The sequence below is a fragment of the Geotrypetes seraphini genome, chromosome 3 (assembly GCF_902459505.1).
Source record: "Geotrypetes seraphini chromosome 3, aGeoSer1.1, whole genome shotgun sequence".
NCBI classification, from domain to species: domain Eukaryota; kingdom Metazoa; phylum Chordata; class Amphibia; order Gymnophiona; family Dermophiidae; genus Geotrypetes; species Geotrypetes seraphini.
The window spans coordinates 373,484,119-373,510,514 of record NC_047086.1 but is presented as its reverse complement, the minus strand read 5'-3'; the positions used below and the strand labels follow the sequence as shown (position 1 = coordinate 373,510,514).

Genomic DNA, 26,396 nt, shown 5'->3' with positions numbered 1-26,396 from the left:
CTAAGGCGCTTGGGATATCTTATTTATTTAAAACATTTATTATCCCAGGACAAGCAGGCAGCATATTCCCACATATGGGTGACGTCACCGACGGAGCCCCGCAGCGGACAGCCTCGAAAGCAAACTTGCTTGAAGATCTCGAACTTTCGAGTACTGCACCGCGCCTGCGCGCGTGCCTTCCCGCCCGAACTAGGGGGCGCATCTCCTGAGAGGATCCTCAGTTCGTTTATTTCCGCGGAGACAAGAAGACACGTTTTCTTTCTCTGCAGCATTGCCTTCTCATCACCGTGGCTGTTTTCTTTTATTTTAAGAGTCGGTCGCTGTGTTCATTTTATCTTTCTTCTTTTCTTTTTCGTTAAAAAAAAAAAAAAAAAGTTTATACTTTTTTCCTTTTCAGTTCGGCCGTCGAGCTTTGGGCCTAGGCCTAGGCTCCTTCGTTCGACACGGACTTTATTTTTTCCATGTCCCGGCCTCTTACCGGGTTTAAACGTTGTCGACAGTGTAATCGCGTGATTTCGGTCACCGATCCCCACTGCCGTTGTTTACAGTGCCTGGGTTCTTCTCATTCCCCAGAAGATTGTCATCGCTGCTTTACCCTCACTCCACGAGCTTTTCGGCGGCGTTGTGCTCAATTTTTTCAACTTTTCGGTATGGAGCAATCTTCGGAGCCGGCCTCGACCGTGGCGGCTGCACCGGTCTCGAAGGCATCGACTCCGACGACCTCGACACCTGTGGTCTCGAAGGCCTCGACCCAGACTCCGGCTGGAGTTTCGGTCTCGAAGGCCTCGACCTCTTCTACTTTGGTTGCCTCGAAGACGACGTCTTCCACGAAGCCTTCTACGGGGGGGTAAGTCTCCGAGTTCCCTTTCAGGTGCCGTATCCAAAAAGCCACCAGAGTCCTCGGCGCGCCCACTTTCAAAGCGTACCTCCAAGATAAGGGAATACTCACCTTCGAGGTCGCCCTCTTCGGAGCGTACTGCTGCACATACGAGGTCAGAACCTTCTGTCTCGGTGCCGATGCTGGAGGACATGTTAAAATCTATCCTCACTACTCAGATTACTTCTTTAGTGGCTCAACTGGTCCCGTCCTCGACCTTGCCTCGGGCTGACCAGCCTGTTACTCAACCGGAGCTTCCAGTCTCCCGAAGCCGATCCCGAACACCGAAGAACATTTCTTCATCGGAGTCGTCTACGGGCTCACCTCCTCCGAAGCATCGGTCGAAGCATGTTGCCTCCAAGCTTCGGAGGGAGTCTTCGACCTTGGATACCGAGGCTTCTTTGTCTCGTTCTTCGAAGACGAAGCAGGGATCTCGACATCGAGCCTCCACTCGAAGCCCTTCTCGATCCAGAACCCCATCGAAGCCAGTCCGTCGAGACAGTTCTCCACACACCTCGACTCATTCTGTGCCACGTACACCGGGTACTTCTCCATCCAGGAGTCTGAAGAGGAAACATTCTCTTACTTCACTTCACAGTACAGCTTCTTCTGCCACTATGCGTATGGAATCGGACCTTTCCACATACTCTAGAGAAAATTCTCCATCCTACTCAGTTCAACCTAAATCTCGCAGTGGCTCTCCTGAAGAATCATCTGACCCAAAATCAGTTTCTTTTGCCAAATTTATTTTTGATATGGGCCAAGCTCTCAAGCTAGACCTTCATTCAGACTCTAAATATACTCCTGAGTACTTGGCGGATATGGAGCTTCCCCATCCTCCTAAAGAGTCACTCAGATTGCCGATGACTCCTGTTCTCCAGCAGACCTTCACTCGCAATATGGAAACTCCTTATTCGATCACTGCTATCCCATCTAAATTGGAATCTCGTTACAGAACGGTTCCATCTAAAGGATATGAAAAGTCTCAACTTTCTCATCAATCTCTAGTGGTAGAGTCATCATTAAAGAAAGCACATCCCTCCAAAATTTACGCTTCAGTTCCCCCTGGTAGGGAAGGCCGTACCATGGATAAATTTGGTCGACGTTTATACCAGAATTCTATGATGGCAAATAGAGTTCTGAATTATAATTACATTTTTACGTCCTATTTCAATCATTTTTTAAAGATTTTGTCTTCCTTTTACCCGGACATCTCTACCAATCGTCTATCAGAATTTAAAAATATACTTAAGACTCTTTCCCAGTTGAGACTTTTCATGCTACAAGCTTCCTATGATGCCTTTGAACTCTCTTCTAGAGTCTCGGCATTTGCAGTAGCCATGCGTAGATTAGCATGGTTACGGATAGTGGACATGGATCCTAACCTTCAGGATAGATTGGCTAATCTTCCTTGTCAAGGAAATGAATTATTCGATGACTCAATTGAGGCAGCTACAAAGCGTCTTTCAGAACATGAGCGCTCTTTTGCTTCCCTCATTCGTCCAAAACCTAAATCTGTACCAACTAGAGGTTTCAAACAAACTCCACGTCGCTATCCTCAGAAAACAACTCCTGCATTTTCTAGACCTCCTGCTCGTCGGCCTCCTCCACAACAACGACAACAAAAGTCACAGACCCCTGCTACCACTAAGCCTGCTCAGTCTTTTTGACAATCTCGACTTGAGCATTCAAATTTCTCTGTTTCCAAATTCTCCCCTCCCCATAGGGGGTCGCCTGTCCAATTTTTATCATCAATGGGAGCTCATAACATCAGATATCTGGGTACTTACCATCATACGAGAGGGATACTCTCTTCGACTCCTTCAGGTGCCTCCAGATCGCCATCCAAGAGAGTGTCTTTCAAATCAGTCACATCTGCCTCTTCTTCTTCAAGAAGCTCGGGCTCTTCTTCTCCTGCGAGCAGTGGAGGAAGTTCCTCTCTCCCAAAGGAACTCGGGATTTTACTCCCGTTATTTTCTAGTTCCCAAAAAGACGGGGGATTTGCGACCGATTTTGGATCTCAGAGCTCTCAACAAATATCTAGTCAAAGAGAAATTTCGAATGCTCACTCTGCCAACTCTATATTCCTTGATGGATCAAGGGGATTGGATGTGCTCCCTCGATCTCAAAGAGGCCTATACTCATATCCCCATTCATCCAGCATTTCGCAAGTACCTCAGATTCCAAGTAGGAAATCTTCATCTTCAGTACAGAGTTCTCCCCTTCGGACTGGCTTCTTCCCCCAGAGTTTTCACAAAATGCCTTGTGGTTGTGGCTGCAGCTCTTCGCAACCAGGGTCTCCAAGTATTTCCATACCTAGACGACTGGCTCATCAAGGCTCCCTCTCTTTCAAGGGTTATTGTAGCGACCCAACAGACTATTCTTTTTCTTCAAAGTCTGGGATTTCACATCAATTTTCCCAAATCTCAACTGACTCCTTCTCAGTCTCTCCAGTTCATAGGAGCAACTCTGGACACTATCAATTTGAGAGCATACCTTCCACAACCACGTCAGGATGCACTCCTTCACATTTCTCAACAATTCTTCTAACTTTCCACTGTTCCAGCAAGGAAAATGATGGTTCTGCTAGGTCACATGGCTTCTACAGTTCATGTGGTTCCTTTTGCCAGGCTTCATCTTCGCATTCCTCAATGGACACTGGCATCTCAATGGCAACAATCAGTGGATCCACCAACTCGACTGATTTCCATCACTCCTTCATTAAAGAAGTCTCTCCGTTGGTGGATGCTCTCTTTGAATCTTTCAAGAGGTTTACTGTTTTACCCTCTTCCTCATCAGAAGGTCCTCACAACCGACTCGTCAATGTATGCATGGGGAGCCCATGTGGACGGTCTTTGCACTCAGGGGCTCTGGACCCAAGCAGACCGGAGGTGTCCTATAAATCTGTTGGAACTCAGAGCGATATTCTATGCTCTCAAAGCTTTTCAGCATCTACTTCACGACATGGTGATTCTAGTACGTACTGACAATCAAGTAGCCATGTATTATGTCAACAAACAGGGAGGGACGGGATCTCACTCCCTCTGTCAAGAGGCTCTGAAATTGTGGCAGTGGGCGATTCTCCACAACATCTTCCTCAGAGCAGTTTACATTCAGGGTCAACACAACTGTTTGGCGGACAAATTGAGTCGTCTTCTACAACCTCACGAATGGACACTCAATTCTCCTACTCTTCGCCAAATTTTTGCTCGTTGGGGGACTCCGCAGATAGATCTGTTTGCGTCACCTCTCAACTTCAAACTGCCTCAATTTTGCTCCCGCATCTATACTCCTCAACGTCTCGAAGCGGATGCGTTTCTACTGGACTGGAGGAATCAGTTCCTTTATGCTTTTCCTCCGTTTCCTCTGATTCTCAAGACTCTGGTCAAGTTGAAATCAGACCATGCCACCATGATTCTGATAGCTCCTCGGTGGCCCAGGCAACCTTGGTTCTCCCTTCTACTTCAACTCAGCACCAGGGAGCCTCTACTTCTACCAATATTTCCTTCTCTACTCACGCAGAATCAAGGATCTTTGCTTCATCCCAATCTACAGTCTCTACATTTGACAGCTTGGTACCTTTCTCTTTAACAGACTTTTCTCAATTCTCTCCGTCTGTGCAAGATATTTTACTTGCTTCCAGAAAACCATCAACTAGACAATGTTATGGTCAAAAGTGGACAAGATTCTCTGCTTGGTGTTCTACACATAATTTACTTCCCAGATCTGCTTCATTGACATCAGTTCTGGACTATTTACTTCATTTATCTCAATCTGGACTTCAGACTACATCTATCCGAGTCCACCTTAGTGCTATAGCTGCTTTTCATCAGCCTTTGGATGGAAAATCCCTTTCTGCACATCCTATGATTTCTCGTTTTATGAAAGGACTTCTCAATCTCCATCCTCCTCTTAAACCACCTCCTGTGGTTTGGGATCTCAATGTTGTTTTAGCTCAACTTATGAAATCTCCTTTTGAACCACTTGACAAAGCTCATCTCAAGTATCTCACTTGGAAAGCTGTGTTCCTGATCGCCCTCACTTCTGCTCGTCGTGTCAGTGAGTTACAAGCGCTAGTGGCTGATCCACCTTTCACAGTTTTTCACCATGACAAGGTTGTTCTCCGTACTCATCCTAAATTCTTGCCTAAAGTTGTTTCAGAATTTCACATCAATCAGTCTATTGTTCTGCCTGTATTTTTTCCAAAGCCTCATTCTCACCCAGGAGAGGCGGCTCTTCATACCTTGGACTGTAAACGTGCTTTGGCTTTCTACCTGCAACGCACTCAGCTTCACAGAACATCTCCTCAACTTTTCATATCCTTTGATCCAAACAGGTTGGGTCGTCCTATATCAAAGCGTACCATCTCCAACTGGATGGCTGCTTGCATTTCTTTTTGCTATGCTCAGGCTGGTCTTCCTCTGCAAGGTCGAGTGACGGGCCATAAAGTTAGAGCTATGGCGGCATCTGTAGCTTTCCTCCGATCAACTCCTATTGAGGAAATCTGCAAGGCTGCCACTTGGTCCTCGGTTCATACTTTCACCTCTCATTATTGTCTGGATACTTTATCCAGGAGGGATGGCCATTTTGGCCAATCTGTTTTGCAAAATCTTTTTTCGTAAATTGCCAACTTCCCTCCATCCCTTTTTACTTAGCTTGGAGGTCACCCATATGTGGGAATATGCTGCCTGCTTGTCCTGGGATAAAGCACAGTTACTTACCGTAACAGTTGTTATCCAGGGACAGCAGGCAGATATTCCCACAACCCTCCCACCTCCCCTGGTTGGCTTCTTGGCTAGGTATCTGAACTGAGGATCCTCTCAGGAGATGCGCCCCCTAGTTCGGGCGGGAAGGCACGCGCGCAGGCGCGGTGCAGTACTCGAAAGTTCGAGATCTTCAAGCAAGTTTGCTTTCGAGGCTGTCCGCTGCGGGGCTCCGTCGGTGACGTCACCCATATGTGGGAATATCTGCCTGCTGTCCCTGGATAACAACTGTTACGGTAAGTAACTGTGCTTATCCCACATATCCAAGATCTATGTGGGTTACAAAATTACATACATAAATAAAACAGAGCAATCAAATAATGATATACAAGTAATAACAACACAGCCTCAATCCTATAACCTAAAACAAATAAAAATCAAACTATATCTGAACTACAAACTGCCCAGATCTGGGAAGGCCCATCTAAAAAATAAGCTTTCAAACTGTTACGGAAGGTCAAAAAATCGAAGTCTCCTCTTCTGATATCATCAGAAGATGGCAGGTGTTCCTATTTGAGCAGGCCCTGGGTATGGTTTACGGCTGCAGGCAAGTGCCTGAAGGAATGAGTCTGGTCCCTTTAGAACCCCTTCAGAGCACAGTGATGAATATGCAAAAAGATCATGTGATCAAGCCAATGCACATAAGTTTGACTAGACCCGCCCCCTAGCCCGCCCAGTTCCACCCATCCCTGCCACGTTACGCCCCAGCCCCATACCCTTCTGCCTGTTCATCGGGCAAGAAGGCATACAGGCATGTGATGCAATGACCATGCGCATCCATGTGTGCGCATAATGTCACCACATTGCATCTGCGCAGGCGCGGATGCCCCCTCCCGACGCAAATTTCTTTTCAAAACCCAGACAAAGTGCCGGGTTTTGAAAAGCCGTCTGGACCCCCGGACATGTCCTCAAAAGGAGGACATGTCCGTGGAAATCCGGATGTCTAGTAACCCTAAGTTTGACTAAATATGGAAAGAATTCACTAAAATATTTTTGGAGCGAAAGAGTCTTCAGACACCTTTAAAAAGTTTGCAAAGGCCTCATTGAAAGGTTTACTATTAGTCTATCATGAGTCTCCCCTGCCCTTTATACCCAAAGCCACTGTTTTCCCCATTAAAATCCCCAACAGATAGAACCCCACAGATTGGCCCAATAAACTATCCATATAGTGAACCAGTGATCTCCAAAAGAATTGAATCAGTGCATAATCCCAAAAGGCATGTAGAAAAGATCCCACCGCCATCTGATACTTGATACATGTCTCCTTTGCTATCCCTCCCATATGGAAAAGCTGAGACTGGGAAATATAAGTCCAGTAACAGAATCTATATTGACATTCCCGTAACTCTCATAGGCAATCCAAGCACTAATCTTTTATGAAAGAGCGAAACAGAAGGTAATTTAACCGGTAGGGGCTCTAACAGAGCTTCCACTAATGTCGCTGCCGACAAGTGCAAAGATAAAGCTGGCAAAGACAGGACATAATGTTGAAGTTGCAGATAAGCAAACCGGTCTCACAGTGTAGCATCAGGACCACAGAGGGCCTCCAAACTCTGCAAACGTCCCTCCAAAGTCACCACATGCTTAAGTTGTTGTAAGCCACAATCCTGCAAAACCCGAAATTGAGGGTTGTCCGTACCTGGCTGAAAATCCCCATTGTCCCTAATCGGCAGAAGGCAGCTGCTGTGTGGATGAAATTTTCTCCAAGTCAGCCCACAGTTTTGCGATCGATCGAATAAGTACAGAAAATCGGAGAGATGGTGGCAAAGCCGCAACTCTAGCCTGTAAGATATATAACAGATGCCGGGAGTGACATATAGCCTGTTCCATCTCTAGCGGGGTGTAATAATCAGTATTATGAATCTAATCACTTAAATGGTGTAATTGACAGGCCATGTTGTAAAGTTTTATATCAGGAAGTCCCAGGCCACCCCTTCTCCAGTTTCCATGAAGAAAGAGCCACCTCATCTTCGCCCTATGCCCCTCCTTCCAACAAAATCTACACAAAAGTTTATGTAGAGATTGCACATCCCTTTTCAACAAATAGAGGGGTAGGATCTGAAGACAATAGAGCCACTTTGGGAAAATAACCTAATACATCCCATCAAAGAGAAGCAAAGCCACCCATCTCTGAAAATAGCCCTTCGTTATAAATAGAGGACAAATATTGATTTTATACAAATTACTTGGGTTCATATACAGTTATATACTCAAATATCGAAAAGACTCCCCAGTGGGATTTGAATGCTCCAATCTCCCTCAGTTGCCAGATATTCAGTTTTAGATAAGTTCAACTTGAAGTCTGAATAATCCCCAAATTCAGCAAAAAGATCTATTAACACTGAGAGAGATTGAGTCGGATTAGTTAGATGTACCGATAAGTCGTCTGCAAAAGTAGAAATCTTAAACTCTGCTGTGCTCAACTGTATACTCTCAATCTCTGGATTCCCCAGAATATCACTAATCAAGGAATCCAATACCAAAACAAAAAGGAGGGAGGATAATGGGCAACCCTGCCTTGTGCTTCGTCCAACTGAAAAAGACAAAGAATACCTGCCATTAATTCCTAATACTTCTCGTGGCAAACAATAGAGCGCTCACACTCTCACTACAAAGGCCCCCAATACACCATAGGCCCTCAAGACAGCAAACAAGAAAGGCCACTGAACTCTGTCGAAGGTCTTGAGCATCAATGGAGTGGAGTCACATTTCACCTTTTCCAGCAAAAGCACAATTTGCGGAAGGTTACTCGCTATCCTACATCCTTTCACAAAACCAACCTGAGGGGAGGCTAAAAGGCTAGGTAAGACTCTAGAAAACCGATTAGCTGGTATCTTGGCAAAAAGCTTAGCCTTAAAAGATGATAAAGAGATCGGAAGAGTCAGGTTCTTTTCCTGACTTCAGAAGAACAATTATTAAAGCTTCCCGCAGAGTCAGGTTACGATTCTTTATCCAAATGAGAATTAAAGACCTCTGCCAGACAACCTGCTATAGCTGAATTAAGAATCTTATAAGAATTCTGCAATGAGCCCATCTAATCCTGGAGCTTTACCCAAAATACTATTTTGAATATTATAATACATCTCCTTCTCAGAGATGATGATGACATTGAGACTAGTTTGTTAGTGAGCTGCCACCCTAGGCAAAGATAAATTTGACAGATACATTTCTCTGTCAAAAGGGGGTTCAACAGGCGGAGCATATAAAGTAGTGCAGAAGTCTCTGAACACATTAAGAATCTCCCCTTCCAAACAAACTAGATCCCCTGTTACTGAATAAATTTGTAAGACTCGCCGAGAGCCTTGCTCTTTAGTGATCAATCTAGCCAGCAGGGACCCCAGCTTATTGGCAAGTTTGTAGAACTGATAACAATAGTATTGAGCTGATTTTTTTTTTTTTTGCTCTATCATGAAGCAACTGATTAAGGGTAGCCTGAGAAGAAAGCCACTCCACTTCTGCTGATGGGGTAAGATGACTACCATAGAAATAGTGTGTCATACGAACCTTGCCCTCCCATTGGCGAAACTGCCAAGAACTGTTTTTTTGTGTGTATAATAGGAAATAATTTCACCAAGTAACATGGCCTTGGCAGCTTCCCAAAATAAGGAGGGTTGTGATATATAATCCTTATGCTCAGAGAAATCTTTCCATTTATTAAGGAGAAAATCTCAAAATTTCAAATCATAATAGAGAGACCTGGGAAACCTCCAATGTGATCTTGAGCAAATGGGGACATCCTCAATATCCAGCCACATCAAGGCATGGTCTGAAATACAAACAAACAATATGCTCGCAGATTGTAACTGAGAGGAGAAGGAAGTCGACGACAGAAGATAATCCTCGATTGGGTTCCATGGGCATGCGACATGTGGGGTAATCCCATTCCACAGGATTCAAGAATCTCCAACCATCTGATAATTCAAAAGTGTCACACACCAAAGAAACACCCTGAGTATACTCCAAAGGAGCAACCCCTCCTGGTTGAGATCTATCTAAAAACAGGTCAAATACTGTGTTAAAGTCTCATCCCATGATCACAGGTACATCCCCAAATGCCTGAATGGCTTGTATGAGGGTACTATAAAATTTTTTCTCATAAATATTGGGGCCATAAACATTGACCAGAAGCTGCTCCTGCCCATTGAAGGAGACATGTGCCAGGATATAACAGCCGGTGGCCTCCGATACTACAGAATTCTTAACTACCTGTATACACTTCCAGAATAAGATAACCACCCCAACTTTTTTAGTAGTTGAAGGCCCCTCTATGAAATCTCTCGTAGAGCTTTTGTAGTTTTTTAAAAATCAAGAATGACTTCTACTGCTGCCGTGACTTTGGCTGTTGTTTCCACCGTCCACGCCGAGCACACAGATGGTAACTATGGCACAGAGGGATCCGTCATTTTGGCTTCCGGCAACTTCATCTGATCCTTCTCCCGATGTTTAGATTTTGTTGCCGTATAGTCAGTTCACCAACACCCAATCACTCTTATCGATTCCTCTCTGCAATCAGCGTCTGCTCCTGCTCATGGCACCCAAGTGATCCCAGGCTATCTGGAGTTAGTATCCATACATGAAGACCCCCTTGATCTTTAGTCAGTTTGTGTGTGTGTGTGTGTGTGTGTGTGTGTGTATGTTTGTATCACTGAGCAACTGCTATTGTTCTTGTTGGGTGGAGGGAGGTATATTGTTTGGGCCATTGAGCCCCTGAAAGAAAGAGGGATCATGGATGATGTTGAAAGTTACTGGCAAACCCAATATGTATTGGGAAAATTGGGGTGGGATAGGATGATCTGGACCACTGGTGGACTTAAACTCAAATTTCTCATGCTAACCAACCATGTGACTTTAGGTCATTTTAAAAAGGGAATTTGTAACATGTACACGCTGTACTTTTTTTTTTAATATAAATCTTTATTCATTTTAAATTCAACATCAAGTGTACAGAAATTTTTACAATAAAACATCACATCACTTGAAATATTGTAATAATTATTAAAATAAGTTTTATCACCCTCCCACCTAATCAATCATATACATAAAATACTATAATATACAATAACATTCTCTATATTTAATATTGAATTATCATGACCCACCCTCCCCCCTTTCCTCCAATAATAACCCATAAGGAAAAGTAACAAATAGTCATTAATCATTATAATACCTTATTAATGGCCCCCACACATCCTTAAACTTATTAAAATATCCTTTTTGTACTGCAATCAATCTTTCCATTTTATATAAATGGCATACTGAATTCCACCAGAAATTATAATTTAATCTGGTACAATTCTTCCAATTATATATTATCTGTTGAATAGCCACACCCGTAAGAATCATCAAAAGCTTATTATTAGCAGAAGATATTTGACATTTAGCCCTCATAGACATTCCAAACAAAGCCGTATCATAAGACAGTGTCACATGATTTTCCATCATAAGATTAACTTGGTCCCAAATCGAAAACCAAAAGGCCTTAATAAATGGACAATGAAATAACAAATGATCCAAAGTTCCAACTTCAATATGACAATGCCAACATCTATTAGACTTAGAGCAGTCCAATTTTTGTAAACGAACAGGGGTCCAGAATGCTCTATGCAACAAGAAAAACCATGTTTGCCTCATAGACGCAGACATTGTACATCTCATCCTCCAAGACCAAATACGTGGCCATTGAGATGCATTAATTTGATGCTTAATCTCAATGCTCCAAATATCCCTAAGTCCATTTTTTGGTTTCTTATTCAAATAATTAGATAATACTTTATACCACTGTGCGGCCTGGTATCCCAGAAAGTCTGCCTGAAAGCATAGGAATTCCAAGCTAAATTGATTAAGTGATTTCCATTCAGGGAACCCTACCTGAATAGCCTGCTTCAATTGCAACCATTTATAATTTTGTTTTTTATCAAGACCATATTTATGCTGCAATTGTGAAAAATCAAGCAGCTTACCATTAGAAATAACATCCTCTAAGGATTGTATATCTGCTTTAATCCAATCCTTCCAGACAATCTTAAACCCGCCTATTTGAATCTTGGAGTTTACCCATATAGTTTGATGTATAGACTTTCCAATAGGAACAGGAGTTAATTTATCCACAAATCGTATAGTTTTCCAAGTGTCCATTAATATTTTGTTATCTTTTCATATTCTAGGCATTTTGATACTAAGAAGAAGACCAAGTCTAAGTGGAAACATGAGCGATCTTTCAATCCATAACCAATCGGAAACTGTTCCAAGAGCTCTGGGAGGACCCAATACATACCTTGGTGCATAATATAGGATTGATGATACCTATAAAAGTTAGGGAAATTCAGAAAATTTTCTGTATATTCTTTGAAAATCCAAAAGTATTCCTTGAAGTGCAACTCCTTCCCCTTAACTATACTTGTGAGTAAAAGTGCATACTGCTACTATTAATTATTTCTCTAGCATTACCAGACGTACGCAGCGCTGTACAGAGTACTAAATTGTATTATATATATACATTTTACCTGAGCACCATGCAGTTTCTGTTTTATTTATAGAAATAGCTTTGAAAATAATCCTTTACATTTTTACTAATATATATGCTAAAACATTTTTTTTAGCATTAATTGTATTAGAAAACCCCTATGTTTGATTTCAAGCTATTTTTTCTTTCAGCCTTGCTTTACACCCAGACAAAGTCTTGGTTGCAACTGGACAGGTTGGAAAGGACCCCTACATTTGTATTTGGGATTCTTACAGTGTACAGACTGTTTCTATTCTCAAAGATATACACACACATGGAATTGCCTGTTTGGCTTTTGATTCAGATGGACAGGTGCGTATCTTCTATTTTCATTTTGCCTTCCTTTGAAAGGTACTATAGTTATGTATTTGGTAAATTTTCATTGGGGAAATATTTGTATAAAATAATGTGTATATTCAGTGGCAATAAACATAAAAGTGCCACCACTGGATACAAATGTAAAACGTTATATAATTATCTTATCCATACAAAAATTGTATCTGCTGTTTGTGCACACATAATATCGAGACTGCATTGTACATGCATACACTAGTGCGTTCCTGCCTGATGTCAGCTTGTGGCTGCCGCGCGGTAACGGCTTTGTAGAAGAGGAGGATAGTCTTCCTCGGAGTTAAGAAGTTGTGTTTTGGAGTGTCTCTAAACACATGATTTTCTACCCTTTTTCCTACCTTCCCATCCTTTTTACCGGATATTTTCTTATTATTTTGTTTTCCTAGTAATTTAATTTGTGTTCCTCAAATTATTTTTTGTTTTCCATTTTTTGAGGGCCTTTGGGCCTCTTTGTAGACTTGTTGCATCAATTGTTTTAGCGGGTTCCTCTTGCCTCAACCTCCGTTAAAATTGAGCCCTTTGATCTTGCTGCGGCTATTTTTCCATCAATGTTTAAGCCTTCCGATGGGTTTAAAAACTGTTCTTGGTACAACTTGGTACGACGTTGAGATAAGTCAATAGCGGCTCATGCAATTTGCAAGCATGATAAGCACGATAAGCTAAGGGCTCCTTTTATCAAGCCGCGCTAGCGGGGTTAGCGCGTCGGACATTTCATCACGCGCTAATCCCTGCGGCCGGCTAAAAAACTAACGCCTGCTCAATGCAGGTGTTAGCGGCTAGCGCGGCAGGCAGTTTAATGCACGTTATTATGTGCGTTAAACCCCTACCGTAGCTTGATAAAAGGACCCCTAAGTAGAAAACAATAAGATTTAAAAATTGTATAATGTATTTATTACATTGAATAAGCACCTTGAATGCACTTTGAACACACTTTTGAATCATTTATTAGATGAACAAGAAATAACAAATGGTTTGAAGAAATCAAGCCTGATGAGGATCAATTGGCCGGTATATACCCCAACCAAAGAGCACTGTGAAAAATTGGAAGTTGGCATAATCTGAAACAAACCGAAGAAATAGTTTAGACTATAAATGGAATGAACTTTAAACAATACTATATAACACTGCTATTATTTATTGCTTTAAGCTTACTGGCAGTGAGTTGATTGAAGAGGTTATATATGTCTACTAGGTACAACAGGGCCATTTCCATCACTGACCTGCACAGCTGGTGCCTTCAGTGTCTTGGTCCTGAACACCGAGTCGACACTTGTCTCTGCTGTTCTAGTCTTCAAAAGCGCTCTTTGAAGGCTATGCGTTTACAGCAGGAGAAGCTTTTCAGGTCCTCTTCATTATCAACCATATTGTCTTCTCCATCAAAGTTCAAGAATCATTCTCTGGAGGCATCGGCGTTAGCACTGGCATGGCAGATTCTACTCTCAGAAGTCTTACAAAAGGGGCTTATGTGTCGAATGACTGGAAAGTTTCTATCGTAAACTTGTGCTTTTAGTATGAAATAAGTAGATTTTCATGTTGTACACTTTTCTTGTAATTTTTAATGTTTCCTTCATGCTTAAAAGATATTAATTTAAACACTACATTAAAATATCCTGAGGGGGCGTGGCTTGGGAGTGCACGAGGATGGTCGGGTAGGGCAGAGGCTCTGTACATACAGACATTAATGACATAAAATACTGAAATAAAATTTTCATTTTAACTGAAGAAACGAAGGAAAATACAACGTGATGGCTTCAGGAAAACAAAACAAGTCTGAAATGGGGATTTCTAATACTGGCAGTGTTAAGAGATCTAAGCCAGAGCCGGCAACACCCTCAAAGTGTCCGTTGTCAAGAGAGAAAAGTGACATTGATTTCTGGAAAGAAATACAAGAGATAAAAGAAATTCTTCTAAAAAACGCCAAAAAGCTGGATGAAATACAGGAAGAAGTAATGACTTTAAATAAAAGAACAGAAGTGCTGGAGATTAAAACAACAAAAATGGAAATGAGAATGGACAGTTTTGAAGCAGAAAAAAGGCAATATAAAACTGGACAGAGAAAAAATCTTTACACTCACCAGGGAAGTTGAGGATTGCCAGAATCGCATGAGACAGAGTAATTTGAGACTTTGGGCGTACCGGAAGGGTGGAGAAAAATAATCCAGTTTCATTTGTGGAAAATTTTTTGATGAAAGTCCTGCCCCTCAAATCCAATTACCCGATAGAAGTTGAACGTGCACATCGGCATACCAGTTGAAAAGACTGGATACTTTAAAAGGTCCTCGCCCTATAATTTTCAAGTTGCTAAGACACCAGCAAGTTTTAGAGGTGTTAAGAAATGGCTAAAGAACATGCAAATTTAAAATGTCAGGATGCCAAAGTTCACATCGTTCCTGATTTCGCTAAAACCAACGGCAGATAAAAGGAAAAAATTTCTAGACATGAGGCCGAAGTTAAGAGAAATCGGGAGCTAGATTTGGCTTGATATACCCTGCGATTATGAAAATAACTATTGACAACAAAACTATGAGCTTTGATGAACCTGTGAAGTTGGAAATGTTTTATAAATCAAAGGGAGCAGCCGATGTCAATTTAATTTGACTTATTCACTTCCTGGAGTTGGAGTTGATTCTTCTTGGTTTTTATTTGATTTTATTTGTTATTCATCTTTAATATATTTGAGAATCTGCTAACTGACAGTTTGGCTCTGTTTATTTTTGAATGGACACTGTGAAATGGAATGTTGATGAAAAAGGCAGTTTGTTTCTCTGTGAGCCTTTAATATCTCTTTCTCAAAGGATGACTTTTAAAGTTGAAATGATTTGTTCCTTTGCTGTTACATATCTTAATAAGATATTAGAATCTCTGATATATGTTATTGCAATATATTCATGAAGATAAGATATTAATATACAGAGCTTATAGTGGCAGATTTAGATCATAGGTTATGATGAGTTAATGGAGGTTTTGATAAAAATTCAGTACAAAAGATTTCAGTTAGCAAAGATTTTCAAGGGACTCTAGTTTAAGGTTTAGTAGGCTTCTTGAGAATATTTAAGGGGAATATATGTATTTAAAAATAAATAATAACAATAATTTTAAAAAAAAGGAAAATATATTATTAATGCTTAATTTTCATTTATAGGTTTCTTACAAGTCTGATACTTTTAGGCAGACAGAGTTTTACATTCTTTTTTATCATTTATAATGTGAGTGGAAGATCTTTATTTAGTTTCTATTTTGATTTTTTAATATATTTGAGAATATTACATAAATTATTTATAAAAATACATATGATTATTACATACAATATTGTTTTATAATTGAAGTCTGTATAGAGCTTTTAGTTTAGCTTTACTTGGTCTTGTATGTGCAGTTCCAGGTTTTATCAGCCAATATAAGGGGGGGGGGAGGGAGGGATGGGAGGGGGGTTAAAGGGATTTGATAATTGGGGTAGAGATGTTGGATTGGGAGATATAAATGAAGGTGGTGTTTATTCATTTCAAATGATTTCAGTTTTTTGTTCAGATTATAATAATTGGAAGAACTTTTGTAAAAATTAATTGGATTGATGGAGATTAAAATTTTTTCACTCAATGTTAATGGCCTTAATCACCCAGTAAAAGAGAAAAAAAAATGTTAGCATTTTAAAAAAGGCAACAGGCTGATGTGTATTATATTCAAGAGAACACATTATCAGTGGTTGAATCCAAAAAGCTAGAAGATAATTGGGTGAAACACTGTTTTTTCGCTCCCGCAATAGGGAAAAAGGGCAGGAGTGGCTATATTAGTGAACACAAAATGTTTAGCTTCATTTAAAATGATAGATTTTGATCCTTTAGGGAGATGGATACGAGCGGAAATGAGAATGGGAAATAATACTTTGACTTATTAAATATCTATGCCCCGAACTCGAATCAAAAATGATTTTTTTATTAATATACAAAAATTAATACTCCCACTGGCTGCTTCTAATTTAATAGTAGCTGGAGATTTTAATGCTGTTATGGATCCTTTTTGGATAAAAAACCAAGCAAAAAATATAAAATCATTAGGGTTAGATAATTTGGTGAATACTTGTAATTTGAAAGATATATGGCGTATTCTTCATTTTAATGATCAGGAGTTCTCTTTTTGCTCACCAGTTCATAAATCTTTTCAAGAATTGATTACATATTGGTATCAAATTCCATAGTGCAACAAGTGACACAAGCTTCCATTGATCCAATTATTTTGTCTGATCATGGAGGAGTGTGGATTACACTTACACTAGATAATAATGAATACAATAGATCATTATGGAGGTTTGATAATACATTGGTTTCAGATTCAACTTTTCTTGAAGAAATTAAGTTAAAAATTTTGGAATTTTTCCAAATAAATACCTCAGCAGATATTAATGCGGAAATCTTATGGATGCATTTAAAGCTACTATAAGAGGTAATATTATTTCTTATTCTGCGTATATTAAAAAACAACTTATTAAACAATTTTCAGATTTGGAAAAAAGAAATTAAACTGCTGGAATCCAAATTAATAGATGATTGGAATCACGAAAATTTGCAAACTTTATTAAAGGCTAAAGGCAAATATAATGAAATTTCTTCAAAAATGGCAAGGAAAGATTTGTTTTCTCTGCAAACCTTGTATTATGGAAAATCTAATAAGGCAGGAAGTTTACTTGCAAATTATCTTAAAGCAAAAAAGAGAAGAATAAAAATAAGTGCAATAAAAGATGAGAAAGGAAATATGCATAATCAAACTAATAACATTTTAAATCAATTTTTGGCTTTTTACAAAGAGTTGTATTCTTCCGAGTCTTCTATTGATAAAGTTCAAAAAGGTATGGAATTTTTAAATCTTCTTGAGGGTCCAAAGCTTCCTGATCATATAAAAAGAAGTTTAGAAGAACCTATATCATTAAAAGAATTAGAAACAGCATTGAAGTCTCTTAGAGTTGGATCCGCTCCAGGTGGGGATGGTTTTACTGTGGAATTCTATAAAACATTTCAAAATTCTTTATTACCCTATTTACTAAATTTATATCAGTTTCAACTTAATAAAGGTTGTATTAAAAGTACTAATGGCAGAATCTATGGTGATTGTTTTGCCAAAGCCAAATAAAGATCCCACTATGGTTTCAAATTACAGGCCAATATCATTAATTAATGTTGATGGAAAATTAATGGCTAAAACACTGGCATTAAGATTGGCAAAGGCTCTTCCTTACATAAATTGATGTACATCAAACAGGTTCATTGCTAACAAAACATTCTTCTAACAATACAAGATTGACATTTCATACATTAAATTTAACTAAAATGATGAATGAACCAGCTTTTGCTCTTTCATTAGATGCAGAAAAAGCTTTTGATAGGGTAGAATGGTCATTCATGTATCAGACTTTGGATTGGTTTGGTGTGGGGTCCTGGTTTTGTTCAAAATGATTAAAACTTTGTATAGCTCCCCTATGGCAAGATTATACATTAATAATAATTTATCTGAGAGTTTTAAATTACATAGAGGAGTTAGACAAGGATGTCCATTATCTCCTTTGCTGTTTGATATTGTCTTAGAACCCTTATTGATAGCTATTAATCAGACAAGGGGGATACAGGGTATTCCCTTGAAAGAATGGGAATACAAATTATCTGGCTTATGCGGGATGATATTTATTATATTTGCGCAATCCAGGTTCATCTATACCATGTTTGTTAGAATTGATTGAAAGATTTGGAATGTTTTCAGGATATAAAATCAATTGGAATAAATCTGAAATTCTTTCGCTTAATGTGCATTGCATAAAATCTATGTTTGATTCATTTCCTTTTGTATGGAAAAGAGGATGGATTAAAATATTTAGGAATTTGGATTAAAAATTCAATAGAAGATACAGTAAAAGAAAAATGAAAAACTTTTATTAAAAAAGGTTTCGGAATTATGTGAACAATGGAACCCATTACATATATCTTGGTGGGAAGAGTTCAAACCATAAAAAATGATGATATTGCCCTGTGGTTTGCTATCAAATGTGTATGATTCCGGTATTTTTTCAGAACTCTTTTTATAAAAAAATTGAATGCAATAATTATTAAGTTTGTTTGGCTTGGCAAAACACCTAGAATTGCTTGGTATCTTTACAGAAATCAATTAAGGAGGGTGGGGTAAATTTCCCAAATTTCTATAGGTATCATCAGGCCTATATTTACGTCAAGGTATGTATTGGGTCCTCCCAGATCTCATTGAATACACTCCAGATTGGTTATACTTGGAATGGCGACTCCTGTCTCCTTTACATCTTTGTCACATTCTCAGTATCAAGATGCCCAGATTGTATAAAGAAAATAAACTTTTATTAGATACATGGAAAACTCTAAGATATGTAAGTAATTTAACTGAAATTCCTATTAGTAATCGACAAATCAATCTATATGGCTAAACTCCAAGATTCAGATTGGCGGAACTAAGATTGTCTGGAGGCATTGGTTAAATGCAGGAATACGAACTTTAAATGATGTTATTTCAAATGGAAAAATGCTTGAGTTTACACAATTGCAAAATAAATTTGGACTGAATAAATCACAATTTTATAAATGGTTGCAATTGAAGCAAGGGCCATTCAGCAGGGTTCCCTGAATGGAAAACTTTAAATTTTCAATACAGCATGGAATTTTATGCTTCCAGGCAGATTTTCTGGGTCACCAGGCCGCACAGTGGTATAAAGTTATTAGTGAATTGGTTAATAATAAAACCTAAAAATGGTCTTAGGGATATTTGGAGCATTGAGATTAATCATCAAATTTTGGCACTCAATGGCCACAAATTTGTCTTGGAGAATAAGATGTACACTGTCAGCATCTATGAGACAAACTTGTTTTTTCTTTGCATAGAGCATTTTGGACCCCTGTTAGATTACAAAAAATTAAATAGTTCAATGTCTAAATAGATGCTGGCATTGTAAGCTTGAAGTAGGGGACTTTGGATCATCTTTTATTTTTCTGTCCCTATATATTAGCCTTTTGGAATCGATCTGGGATCAAATAAATTCTTTATTAGATAATCCTGTAGCATTAACTTATGATACTGTGATATTTGGCATATCTATGAGGAAAAAAGAGTCAGATATCGCAAGTAATAACAAACTTTATTGATTATGACAGGAGTTGCCATGCAACATATTACTACAAATTGGAAAGATCACACAAGACTTAATTTTAATTTCTGGTGGAATTCACTATGTCACATATATAGAATGGAACGGTTCAATAGCAATACAAAATGGAAATTATAAAAGGTTTAATGAAATATGGGGGGCCATTGACATTGTTTTGTAATGAATAAACACCATTTTATTAACATTATTTATGATTGGAAGGGAAAGGGGAGGGTTTATATAAATGAAAAAAAATAAATAAATAAAAATGTAAAAAAAAAGAAATAGACAAAGATTGATTCAATTAAATAATTGTATGGAAAGGGAGGGGGGAAGAAGGGTTTAGATATATATACCTTTGTTATGATCTTGATAGATTTATCAAGTGATGTTAGTAAATCTATGTATTACTTATATTGTACACTTGTTGAAAGTTTAAAAATGAATAAAGAATTATAAAAAAAAAAAAAAAATAAATAAAAATATCCTGATTGAAGAGTGGTATGTGGCACATGTTCTGTATCTCAAAAACTAGAGCTGATAGAAGAAAACTGGTGCCATTTTTGGAATCAGCAGGTCAAATATACCCAGAAACAGGTCGTCTCCGTTTAATCCGTTCAATGACAAAATATTTAGAAACCACAATCTTTAAGATATTCTAAATGCACTCTCTTGTTATAACAAAACTAGATTACTGTAACTCTCTGCTACATAATATTACTCAAAAAGAAAAAAAAACGTTTACAATTATACAGAACATAGCAACAAAATAATTCACAATGGTAAAAAATACGACCACGTACACCTCTGCTAATAAAATCACATTGGCTGCCCATAAATAATCGAAATAACTTATAAAATAGCTCTACTTATTTTTAAAACACTAAATAATAATGAACCACAATTCATAGACCGTTTATTAATACCCCATTCTTCAAATCGCTCTTTACGTTCCGAATCCCAAGAATTATTAATGGTTCCCTCTCTAAAAATAGTAGGGACAAAACGCCACGATATTTTCTCTGTAGTGGCTCCTCTTACTTGGAATTCTCTTCCTTTATATATCAGGAAAAATAAGAATTTAATCCAATTCAAAACCAATTTACAAACATTTCTTTTCAAAATTTCTTTTGATCTCTAAACTTGCCTCACTGCCAATTTCGATCTGAGCACCTTCAATCCCTCCCCATTGTTTTTTTCCCTCCCCTTTCAGACCTCTCTTTCTCCCTTTTTAGGGAAAATATTGTTGTAACTTTAATTCCTTATGTTTATTCCATATGTGTCATAGTCTGTCAATATTGTTTTGTGTGTTAAATTCCTATTAGTTAAAGAAATATTATTTTGCCGTTATTTTACCCCTTTAGTGTTCAATATTATATAATTTAACGATGATTGTTATACTTTGTTAATCGCTTAGTTTGTAATAAGCGATACATCAAAATAAATTAAACTTGAAACTTGAAACTTGAAACTAACATTTGAGGCACCAAATTGAGTGTTGACCAGTGTTATGGATTAAGAAATGGTTGAAAGATAGAAAACAGAGTAGGTCAATATTCTCAGTGGAAAAGGGTAAATAGTAGGGTTCCCCAAGGGTCTGTGCTAGGACTGATGCTTTTTAACATATTTTTATCAATGATCTAGAGATGGAAATAACTAGTGAGTGTCAGTTTAATAAAATGTAAGGATGGTCGCACCCCCACAATGTTAGGTTGGAGGGGGTTATGTTTGACACGGCCTTACAATCCGCGGTCCCGAGTTCAATACCTTCACAGAAGTTTCATTAGGGATAGAATCAAATAAGAAGCATAGCCAGAGGTGATTATATAAAGAATATATATTATAGAAATAGTCTTACAGAAAAGTAATATTTATAAGCATTACAATTAAGCAGAGAGCATTACACTTAAGCAGAGAGCAAAACAGTCTTGCTGCCTTACAGAGTCCAGAAGGAAGTGTGAAGTTTCAGGGAAAGGCAGAGAGAGAGAGAAAGGGGGATGGGGTGATGTTTCGTGTTCCATAGATAAAGGGAAGGATAGCCAAGACAGAACCAGAGTGCCAAGCAAAGAGCCAAGAGATAGCTAGATAGAAAGAGAGATAGAGGGCCAAGACCCCTCTCCTGATAGCTTGATAGAAAAAGAGAGATATATTGATAGAGCAGAGAGCAGGCTTTTATACCTTGGAATCTTATTCTGACTAGAGAAAATATTGTATCTCCCAGTATCTTTCGGTTTAGAACTTGCAAACTGTTTGAGACAATGGTCAATTTAATTGACAAAGGAGAGTGTGACATCTGCAAGCATGGTGATGGGATTCAGTCTCTGGCTTGATCTGTGCACCATTGTCCTAATTGTCTCTTAATCAGACATTAACACCTTTTAGCTAGTCATGATTCAATCAGGGAAACTTAAAACATATCAGGGATACTTAACCCAGTCTCCCTGCACTAAGGGTCTATCTGCCTTCCCATGCCAGGGTCAGATTGATATAATTTCCCATAGGCCTCTAGGCTGACAGTGAGATGATTAAATTTGCTTATGACACAATGTTGTTAAATTGCAAGAGGATTGTGAAAAATTGCGAGAGGATCTTGTGATATTGGGAGACTGAGCATCAGAATGGCAGATGACATTTAATATGTTCAAGTGCAAAATGATGTATGTGGGAAAGAGGAACCCGAACTATAGTTAAGTGATGCAGGGTACTGCCCAGGAAAAGGATCTAAGGTGTTATCGTTGAGAATACATTGAAAGCCTTAGCTTAATCAAGTTCAAGTTTCAAGTTTATTGGGATTTGTTTTCTACGCAATATCATATATTTCAATGCGTATAACAATTGTTTTTAAAATAGCAACAAATTAGGGAGGACAAAACAAGATAATATAGACAAATTTTGGCATTCTATTACACACTGGTACAAAAGGCAAAAGGGGTGAACTACAAATTTTTTAAGAAAAGAAAAAGAAACATTTAAGGAAAAAGAAACACATATGAAGAGGCGGTGGCTAAGAAAGCAAATAGAATGTTAGGAATTATCAAGAAAGGAATGGAAAAAAAAGGATGAAAAATTCTAATGCTCTTGTATTGCTCTATGGTATGGCTGCACCTTGAATATTGAATATTTCTAATTCTGCTATATCTTTTTTGAGATATGACGTCATATCTCAAAAAAGATATAGCAGAATTAGAAAAGGTACAGAGAAAGGTAACAAAAATGAGAGAAGGGATGGGAAGACTTCCCTATGAGGAAAGACTAAAGTGGCTAGGGCTTTTCAGCTTGGAGAAGAAACGGCTCCGGGGTGATATGATAGAGATGTATAAAATACTGAGTGGAGTAGAAAGGGTAGATGTGAATCACTTGTTCACTCTTTCCAAAAATGCTAGGACTAGGGGGTATGCAATGAAGCTACTAAGTAGTAGATTTAAAACAAACCTGAGAAAATATTTCTTCACATGTGTCATTAAACTCTGGAATTCATTGCAGGGAATGTAGTGAAATCAGTTAGCTTAGTGGGGTTTAAAAAAAAGGTTTGGATAATGTCCTTAAAGAGAAGTCCATAGGCCATTATTGAGATGGCTTGGGGAAATTCCACTGCTTATTCCTAGGATAAGCAGCTTAAAATCTGTTTCACTACTTGAGACCTGGCTAGGTACTTGGGACCTGGGTTGACCACTGTTGGAAACAGTATACTGGACTTGATTGGCCTTCAGTCTGTCCCAGTATGGAAATTTTTATGTTCTTAATTGCTTATCATCACTAACCAGTTAAATCTTCCAAAAAGACACAGATAAAAAATGAGCAGTAAATAATGACATCCCATTTATTCCCTCCTTAACAAAAAGTCCTTCAAGTGTCAGGTTGCTATAATTCACCCTTTTTGAAATTCCAGTAAATTGCACCAGCAGGAAAGCTCTTTTCTATCCTGCCATTGAGAAGGGGAGTTGTCTTAAACATAAATATTGATTCTGGAGTGTGGTGGGTGGGAAAAAGCATCTGAAGGGAGGACCAGACTAGCACATAGGAACTGAGGGTTATTTTATGAGGAGTTGAATTGCCTGTGTTCCTTTTTGGCAGTTCGGTCACAGAATCATGGAGGAAATAATCTGAGACTGTGGATCATCAGCATGTGGTTAACAGGTGGTAGGAAAAAGGAGCATAAAACACGTAAAAAAGCATTCTGGCACTTGCAGTTCATAGTATTAGTCCACTTACAGTATATACGGTACTCTAAATAAAAGAAAAGTATAACCAAGGTGTGTTCAGTAATCTAGCTACAGATGGACCAACCCAACATATCTCAGGCTAATTCTTGAAAGTTCCAAATTAACTCTGTTCTCTTCTATTACTGCTGCAGGGAGGCAGTAACAGAATTCCAGTCATTTGATATATGCTTGAATATAAATAAAGTTGTGTTTCTCATAAATAGAAAATCCTGTTCATATGTCTTTCTTTTTAACAGAATTATTATTCTTTGTTTTTAGCGGCTGGCCTCTGTGGGACTAGATGCCAAGAACACAGTCTGTATTTGGGACTGGAAGAAAGGGAAAGTACTAGCAACGGCTACTGGTCATTCAGACAGGGTAACTATACAAAAACATAAAACCAGATTTCACTTAAAGTTCAGAAGGTCAATTTAGGGACTTATACAGTAAAACTTGTACTAAAAATGTATTTGTTTACTTGATAGTATAAATTTAATTTGCATGGTAAATTGCCACAAAGTTTTATGGCTTGGCCAGTAAAGTGCAGCCATTCTTATAAACATGCTAAAAGTAAATATAACACACAATATAACACGTACGTGGTTCAAAATGTTTTCATGTTAGCACTGAGTGAAGGGACTATAGCCTCATTCCCTTTTCCGTCCCTCAATAAATCTTGATCACAACACACACAGTAAAAGATGGCATTCCTATATGATACCACAATATTACAACACCATGCTAGTAGTCTTAAGAATAGTTTGTTGTTATGTTTTCGTCATTGTCACATTTAGTGTGATAATTAAACCAACAATTCAAAAAGACTTAATGCAAGCTTATTACCCTCAATTACTGGGAATTTGCCATTCATGGGAAATAATTGCATCCCTATCCCTATCACAGATGACCTTTCGGTGAAGAGTAGACACATGATGATCCTTTCAGTGTAGCATGTGTGCAGCCCTTGTCATCTAAGAACATCCCAGTTTTGTTATTGCTTGATCTCATGTGGCTGGACGATACTTGTGCTTCTCGAGTTCCCGCCCAGCTCTGTACTGCTTGCTGAATGGCTGCTGCCAGTTCTTGCGAGTCCCACAATCAGAATGGAAACCAGCCACACCTTATTCCAGAAGAAGCTGAAAACTCTTCTCTTCGACAATTGATACTATTAACTTCTTTCCATCTCTCCTCCCACTATTTAAGCCTCTCCTTCATGTCTTTCTCCTGTCCCTTCCCTTCCTTCCCGGTCCCCTCCTCCCCCTCTCTTTCCTTTTCACTGTAAGTTGCCTAGAGCCTGCAAAGGTTTGTGCGACACACAAATGGAAGATTAGATTAGATTCATTTAAATGGAGAAGGTTTGCCCGCTGATATGAAGGTAGGTCCCTAGATTTGCTTACTTGTTTTATACAAAATCTGCTTGAGTACCTCTTATACCTTTCTGAGTCTGATTTGAAGACCATTTCTGTAAGGGTTCACCTCTCTGTCATTAGTGCTTACATTCTTGTGTAGAGGACAAGCCCATCTCTGTTCAGCCTCTAGTTCACTTCATGCGAGGTTTGATGTTCACAAATCCCCATCTCAAACCTCCCACAGTGTCTTCAGATCCCAATGTTGTCCTCACTCAGCTTATGAAAGCTCCTTTTCAGCCATTAGACTCATGTCTGCAGAGGTACCTGACCTGGAAGGTCCTGTTTTTGTTGTTGTCATTTCAACTTGCACAGTTAGCTTCAGGCCTTAGTAGCTGATGTTTTGTTTGGCCATATTATTTTAACCCCTATACTAAAAAATCCAAATGGGAAAGTACAGGATACTACAAATTATAAGCCTGTTGCAACTATTCCATTGTTTACAAAACTTATGGAAAGTTGGGTTACAAACAAATTGACTAAATATTTAGAACATTATAATTTGTTCCACTCCATCCAATCTGGCTTTAGAGTGGATTATATAGTATAGAAACATTGCTTTGCTCTTTAGTAGCTAGAGACAGATCTATTTTGAGTTTAGGTCAAACTGCAATACTTATTCAATTTGATCTCTAAAGTGCATTTGATCTTGTTGATCACAAACTATTACAGATTAGAGAATGACACGGTGGTTGTTACCCGCAGCTAGCCGCGGGTTACCCGCAAAACGGTGACCAAAAAAAAAGGTCACCGCGAGATCGAGAACAAGGCCAACTCCCTCCCTCCCTCCTTTTTCCTTACCTTTTCTTGTTGAAACTGGCGATTTCTATAAGGCTATGCGCTGTATTACAGCCGGAGCCTTGAAGTTGCGTCGCATTGCCTGCTGGAAAAATCTCCTCTGACGCAACTTCCTGTTTCCGGTTGCATCAAAGGAGACTTTTCTAGCAGGCAACCCGATGCGACATCAAGGCTTCTGCTGTAACACAGCGCATAGCCTTATACAAATTGCCAGTTTCGCCACAAGAGAAGGTAAGAGGGAGGGAGGGAGAGAAATGCACGGCTGGTTGGCGGGAGGGAGCTGCTGGACCGCGTGAAGGGTGCTGGGGGTGGGGGGATGGAGAGGAGAAGACGCTGAAGACGGAGAC

At 39.0% G+C, this 26,396-nt stretch overlaps 1 protein-coding gene across 2 annotated transcripts in view; it reads left to right on the top strand.

Annotated features, from left to right (window-relative positions):
- EML6 (EMAP like 6) overlaps positions 1-26,396 on the top strand; it is a 523,485-nt gene that overhangs the window by 11,837 nt on the left and 485,252 nt on the right. For both annotated transcript variants that reach the window (XM_033938328.1, XM_033938329.1), the window contains exons 2-3: positions 12,295-12,454; positions 24,125-24,223. In XM_033938328.1, the coding sequence (XP_033794219.1) occupies positions 12,295-12,454; positions 24,125-24,223 (259 nt within the window). The remainder of the gene's footprint in view (positions 1-12,294; positions 12,455-24,124; positions 24,224-26,396) is intronic.